This window comes from Euphorbia lathyris, chromosome 1, assembly GCF_963576675.1.
Source record: "Euphorbia lathyris chromosome 1, ddEupLath1.1, whole genome shotgun sequence".
NCBI classification, from domain to species: domain Eukaryota; kingdom Viridiplantae; phylum Streptophyta; class Magnoliopsida; order Malpighiales; family Euphorbiaceae; genus Euphorbia; species Euphorbia lathyris.
Window position 1 is genome coordinate 72,975,891 of NC_088910.1, and position 7,590 is coordinate 72,983,480.

At 35.9% G+C, this 7,590-nt stretch overlaps 1 protein-coding gene across 1 annotated transcript; it reads right to left on the reverse strand.

Annotated features, from left to right (window-relative positions):
- Positions 1-1,864: 1,864 nt before the first annotated feature.
- On the reverse strand, positions 1,865-3,747 carry LOC136201968 (protein PAL OF QUIRKY). Its single transcript, XM_065992371.1, has 2 exons — positions 2,934-3,747; positions 1,865-2,822 (listed from the first exon to the last, which is right to left on the reverse strand). Exons 1-2 carry the CDS (start codon positions 3,620-3,622, stop codon positions 2,006-2,008), a joined length of 1,506 nt encoding a protein of 501 aa, XP_065848443.1. The 5' UTR covers positions 3,623-3,747; the 3' UTR covers positions 1,865-2,005.
- Between the last annotated feature and the right edge of the window lie 3,843 nt (positions 3,748-7,590).

Genomic DNA, 7,590 nt, shown 5'->3' on the forward strand with positions numbered 1-7,590 from the left:
TTGTGACACATAAGAAATTAATTTAATTTTAAACAATTATAATTAGATTATGATTATGGATTAAATTAATTATAGGATAAATAAGTTAGGAGGTTTATTGAGATTAAATAGCTTCTAATTATTATCCTATTAGTAAGTTATTATTATCTTTATATTTAGATATAATTATAGATAATAACAATAAGAGTATTATTCCGAATACAACTCTTATTCAGTAACCTAATTCTATCTGACTAGGGTTTAGATAGAAGAGGCTATATTAACCCCCTCTAGTTGTAAATTTCGGCCAAGCCTGCTATCCTGGAGAGAGAGAATTTTTGACCCCCTACCGTAGTGGATCGTCTTTCACCGCTTGCTTCTGAATCAATTGATTTCATCTCTTTCCCTTTATTCCTTGATCTTGTGTTGATTAATTAGAGGCAATCTATCTTGATTGCTATTATTCGGTTGAGTTCTAATATCGTTTTGATTTGTGTTTTTGTTTTGTGCTCGTGAACTCGGATTAAGAGTTGAGGGAACTTCGCTTGCAACGGTAGATAGTTCATCAAAAGGTATTTCCTTTTATCCCTCTTTATATGAAATAACGATTAACGAATCTTGGTTTAAAGGAAATGGGTTAAAAATTTTATATTTCCGCTGCCAAATGTTTGCCTATTTTCCTTCAATGGGGCCATTCATTCGTGAACTGGAAAGTCGACTTTTAAGATGGTCTACACTAAAATGTGCAACCACACTCTTGACATAGTGAGCATACCGAGAGGAGACAAGGTTAGTATTCCCGCTCAAAGGCTAGCTCATGATTCTATGAAATGCATTATGAAGTTAAAGAAAAGCTTGAAGAGCGGAATGTCAAGTTGAAGGCTAAGGTCGATGAGCATCAGATGTATGTATAGTTTGAAGTCGAGAATGAAGTCATGGTGTATTTGAGTAAAGAGCGTCTAGCTGGTGCCCCGAGTAGCAAGCTTCAACCTAGGAAATACAGCCTATACAAAATCATCAAGATAGTCAATGTGCAGCAGTCCTAAATTTGTTAGGGGGCGTCTTCATCATTTAACGTGCGAGATTTAAGTTCTTTCATGGCAGATGCATCTCTCGAGCACACTACCAAAAACATGGGATCCAATTATTTTCGGGAATGAGAGAATGATAAGGGCATCAATGCGGAAGTGAGGAAGTCATTGAAACAAGGGTCACACGGCATGTGAAAACAGCCACACGTCATGTGGCCCATGAGCATCAGTAAGGAACGGTAGCTAAGACACCCACACGACGTGTGACCAGAAAACTGAGATTCTTTTTCTTTTTCTTTAATTCACACGATGTGTGGATCTTACAATACGACATGTGGATTATCAAAATTTCAGCCCACACGACGTGTGGCACAAACTTAACTAACAAGTTCTTCCATTTCTGATTTGTCCTAATTACGAATATGTCACTACCTATTTACCATTTCTACCGTTACTTTATTTATTAGCTTGTCACTAATTTATCTTGTAATCATTTTACACCTAATAGCTTAGGATATGTTAGTTATATCATATGGGCTTTATTGTCTTTCCTATTCTAGATTTTGCCATTTCTACCATTTTACCCATAATAGCTTAGGATATGTTATTAGGGACTTTATTGCCTTTCCTATCCTAGGTTTTGGAAAGTATATAAACCTTTCTTTTTCCATTGCACATCTTTTCATGAATTAATCAAAAACACAAACACTCATTCGGAGGGTTTGGGTTTTCAGCCTTTCGGGATTATTTCTTTCAAATTTAGTTTGAAAGGAGTTTGATTCTTTATTAGTTTACAATTAAAACTATCAAATCGAAATCAATCCGTATCATAATTAGATAGGGAAAAGGTATACTTCAATTGAATAAAGTTTTATATTGACTGTTACAGGAACAGAACATATTACATGACTTAGACTGTATTATCTCAAAACATCTCGTAACAAGATTAAACTGTCAGTACAACTCTGAATACATAAACTAGATCAAGTCAAATTTTAAGGAAAAAAGTCCAAATTATCAGAAAACAAAACTCTTGCTTGTTGATTGCAAAGCATGCTTATTGTGGTTGAGGCTTTAAGTTGTTGTTTAGTGTTATCCATATGTAAGTGGGGAAATGCTTCTGATAAAATGACTCCTGGTGTGGATTTGGTGATGGTTTGGTGCTGAGAAGGCAATGCTGGAGCTGGAGGCTGAGATTTGTAAATTTGGGCATGTACAACATTATCATTATCATCATCAAGTTGATTACTATAGTTAGTAGGAGTTTCCAGGGAAGTTACGGCAATGGACTGAGCTTGGAGGTTGATTACAGCGTGTCGATGATATGCATTGTGGGGCAAATTAACATGTGCTGTTGCCACTTTGTTTGCTTTGTAAACTTGCGAGGAGGCTATTTCAGGCACTGGTGATTCCGTGACAACCTTGTAAGGCACTTGGGCAGTGGCAGAGGAAGGATTAGGATTAGGATTAGATGAAATAGTTGCAGGGAAATTGTAAGTACGTGGATGTCCAACAGGAACAAAATAAGACATTTGTTGTTGAGGCATATGATAGTAAGAAGACATAGTTGAGTTTTGTGGTACATAATGGGCAGGTGTATGAACAAATACTACTTGTTGGTGATGATCATATTGGTAAGACACTGGGATCCCGGAAACTTGAACAGTTGTATGCATCTCAACACCACTTCGTGGATCAAAATTTTTATTTTCTGATTCTAAAGGGGCCATGTAATGTTTATTCTCCAATGCAACTGGGTCTTGATAAGTCCCAGTTTGTGGATGAGAAACAGCAGTAGCTACGGTATGATCACTGTATCAACAATCAAAAACCTCTATAAAAATTTACACAAAGAAATCAAAACAACAACTTAGATCTCAAGCAAATTAACATTTCAATTTATTCCCAAATTAGAATTCATACCTCGCAATTGCATCAGAAAGGGAAAGGGGAGATTTCAACTTATTATCCAGGAAACCAACAGAAAAATCCTCAAACTGAAGCTTAGCAGGCAAATTCTGAAATGATACAGCAGAAGAAGAAGAAGAACCCAAAGAAGTCGTCTCTAAAAGCATGGACTCAGCCCCACAAAGAGCAGCGATAGCTTCCCCTCCGTTATTACCCTCGCCATATCCAACTCCAACTCCTCCCTTCTGCATAAGCTCGGCGCTCTTCAACACATCTGCAAACCAACTCTCAGTCTTGGGGTGCCTAAGCTGCTTCCCAGACAACTCACAACAACGATTCACGGGTTTCAAAGGAAAGAGGAATAGGCGGATGCGAGAGGAAGAAGGGGAAAGGCGGTGGTGTTCATCAAGCATAATAAGAAGGTCTTCATCTGTTGAGAGAGAAATAAGAGAGTCAAGATCATGGTTAGGAAGCTGGTACTTGAGATTAAATGGATAATTGCTAAAATGGAGAGTGGATGATAAGTGCGTGATAAGAGAGGCAAGTGTAAGGTTAGTAGTATCCGGGATGCTAATGAGGCGGGTGTCACCGCCGGCGTAGTAGAGCGACTTGGTTTGAGGACGTGAGCTTATGTGTCCTCCGTAGCTGCACATTAGCCGGACTTTATTACATGCGAAGGCGGCGCCGGTGGGTGCTGGATCCATTAATTAACCGGAGATGAGGGCACTGGTTTGAGGTTGGTCATGTTTTCCACAAATTCTTTATAATTCCTAATTCAACGATTTGGATAATTATCACAGTAACCTTTCCAACTAAAAGTCTTTCCTTTTCTTTCTTTTTTATCACTTTTCTACTCCAATGCAATGCAACCATATTATTGTTATTATTGACTGATAAATTTTTAATGATTTTTTATAAATTTAATAAATTTGTGAATTACTTTTATAAATTTTTTTTATATAGATATATTGACTTTTTTTATTGATTTTTATTAGTATTAATATAGGCTTAATATTTCCGTGGTATCAATAGTCACCTAATTGCTTCTGCGTAGTAGTGAACATATCTGTCTTTTCAACTCAACAAATGTTTAGCCCTTCTAACTCATATTAGCCCCATAAACTCACTAAATGTAACACTTCGTGCTCTTAGGTTTTTATATTTGTTCCAAAACAATGAAGGAATGGTTCACATCAGAATACATAATGTGTATTGGAATTGATGCATAAGGTGTCTTGAAAGGTATACTCAATATCATATAGATACATAAAGGGTCAAATATATGCCAACTTTTGAGTTGATGTGACCGATAGGTTGGCCACTAAATAGAGTGAGTTAAGTAACAAAATGAGACAAATTCAAGATGCCATGGAGGTAATAAGCTGTTAATATATTAATAAAATATTAGTTTTTTAAATATATTTAAGCACTCCAAATCGAATAAAAACACTCAACCCATAGAAAAAACTCACGTTAACTCAATTGTAAAGATAAACAACAAGACATTCACCATTTTCTTAATTTGCAACTGAAGTCCATAATGAAACACTATGTCATTTTCCCTTTCACATGACACAAGATACATGACAGACATTTGTTTTCGTGTCGTCTGAATATTTTTCATGACAGTATTTTAACTGTATGTCATCTGAAAGCGAAATAAAAAATGCATTCGATTCTCAGATGACATTATGATTACATAATCCTGTCATCCAAAGAAAACGCGCGTTTTCGTTAAATTTAACTTACTCAACAGATGACACTTATAATAAATGAATGTCATTGTTTGCCGAAAACAAAAAAAGCGGCAAATGAAATTTCACTTACGCGGTCAATCCCCAAATTTTAGCCGCTCTTGTTTGACTGAAATTTTCAGCTGATATATAAACCCTCTCTCTAATCCCAAACCCCATTTTAGGTTACGCAAGAGCTTCATCCCTCTCATCCCTCTCTATCGCCATGGCTGATTTGAACATGCAATCACTGGGTGAGCTATAAACACGGTACTGGTAAGTATCTATTGATTGGCATTGTTCCTTACTCTCTCTTTTCCTCATCCGATTTACTTTTGTGTATGTCGATTTCAGCAGCTGGAATAAGGATCTATTGATTTTCAGAGCTATGATTTAAAGGGTTAGATCTCTCGCTTAGATACTGATTTTATTGTATTCATTGTTAGATTCACCGATGAAATTCTTGGGTCATTATCTTTTTTAACCTAGGGTAATACATTGTCGGTTGCTGAAGATGTTCTGATTTCTTTTTATTTGAACATAATATTTGCAGGGATAGTAAGAATGCTACATGCGAAGGCTGACTGAAAAGATTGTCAATCGGTTCATGCCTTTAGCATATGGGAAGATTTCTTTAACTTACTGAATATATATTAATGTTAAGTTGGTTTGAACTGATTGGTTATGCCTTTAGAAGTGTTTGTGTATGTTTGACGTACTGTTTTGGAACCTAGGACTCATAGAGTTCATGTATGAATGATCATTAAGCATGTGCCTGATTAGGCATACTCTAAAGCTTTGAATGTTCATTGTGATTGATACTACTCTTACACATATGAGTTATACTGCTAGAGGTGATTGAGTATGTGTATGTGTATGAAACATGTTTACGTATGATGTTCTGTTGATGTAAGTTTGAGGTTCTGTATGAGTATGTGTACGATTGTTCATTTGGGCATGTAGCTTATTAATCATGCATCAAGTATTAGAGGAACATTGTAAAAGGGTCATTGAGCATGTGGTTGATTAGGCATACTCTAAAGCTTTGAATGTTCATTGTGATTGGCACTACTCTTACACCTATGAGTTATACTGATAGAAGTGACTGAGTATGTGTATGAAACATGTTTATGTATGATGTTCTGTTGATGTTTATGTTTGAGGTTCTGTATGAGTATGTGTACGATTGTTCATTTGGGCATGTAGCTTATTAATCATGCATCAAGTATTAGAGGAACATTGTAAAAGGGTCATTGAGCATGTGGCTGATTAGGCATACTCTAAAGCTTTGAATGTTCATTGTGATTGGCACTACTCTTACACCTATGAGTTATACTGCTAGAAGTGATTGAGTATGTGTATGTGTATGAAACATGTTTATGTATGATGTTCTGTTGATGTTTATGTTTGAGGTTCTGTATGAGTATGTGTACAATTGTTAAATTGGGCATGTAGCTTATTAATCATGCATCAAGTATTAGAGGAACATTGTAAAAGGGTCATTGAGCATGTGGCTAATTAGGCATACTCTAAAGCTTTGAATGTTCATTGTGATTGGCACTACTCTTACACCTATGAGTTATACTGCTAGAAGTGATTGAGTATGTATATGTGTATGAAACATGTTTATGTATGATGTTCTGTTGATGTTTATGTTTGAGGTTCTGTATGAGTATATGTACGATTGTTCATTTGGGCATGTAGCTTATTAATCATGCATCAAGTATTAGAGGAACATTGTAAAAGGGTCATTGAGCATGTATGAAGCATGTATTAAAAGGTAAATTTAGGCTAATTGATATCACCATTCTCTTTTTTTATTTGAACATGACCTATGATGATAAGTAAGGAATAAGTTGTATGCTTGTTATAGCATGTTCACTTGAATAAGTTGTCTACTTGTTATAGCATATTAGGCATACTCCTAAATCTCCATTACTATGTATCATGTCACTTGGCTTGTTATGCTTATGGAAAAGTGTTCAACATGGTGATGAAGTTGTATGATTCTAACAACACAAGTTTATGACTAAGCTTGTGGTGACAGTATCATACACTTCATCACCATACTAACTTCATCATGAACTGTACAATCCAAGTGGCAGGTACATAGTGGTGGCTTTATGATGCTATGAGAACAAGTTTTAGATATGCACGAATAAGTTGTCTATTTGTTATAACATGTTAGGCATACTCTTAAAGCTGAAAATGTTATGAAACCATTCAGGATGGTGATGAGATAAGTTTACAATATACCTTCCACTTGTCTTGTTATCTGATTGAAACCATTCAGGATGTTGATGGGTTTTCGATGCTATCAGCATAAGTTATGAACTTGATATTATGTTTAGGGAGGTAGCTGATCATGCATACTCTTAAAGCTGAAAATGATGAACTTGCCTGATTCTTTTCTATTCTAACATGAGTTATGCTGATGAGACATATGTTGGCTTGTTTTATGTTCTGTTTATGAAGTAACTGATTCAAGAATAGACATATGTTTCATATCAATTTAGCATGTTATGTGTTAGGAAGTAGAACTGATTCAATTTAATAGACATAAGCGAATAAGTTGACTACTTTGTTATAGCATGTTATAATCCACTTGAATATACATATATATGTCTACTTGAATAAGTTGTCTACTTTGTATTGCCTATCAAAAAAGGATAGCGTGCAAGGGGGGCATTATGATATGATGTGCGAATAGCGTACAAGGGGGGGGGGGGCGTGATGCGCGATTAGAAAGGAGATTTTGATGCTAAAGAAACACTGGAGCTGGATGGATGGAGTGGAGTACTGGAGGGGCATGGAGCCAACATTGAAGATCAGATTGATTACCAAGTACATTTGTAATTAGTAATCATTCTGTTCTTCAAGATTGGCTCTATGCCCATCCAGTAGTCCACACCATCCAGCTCCAGTGTTTCTTTAGCATC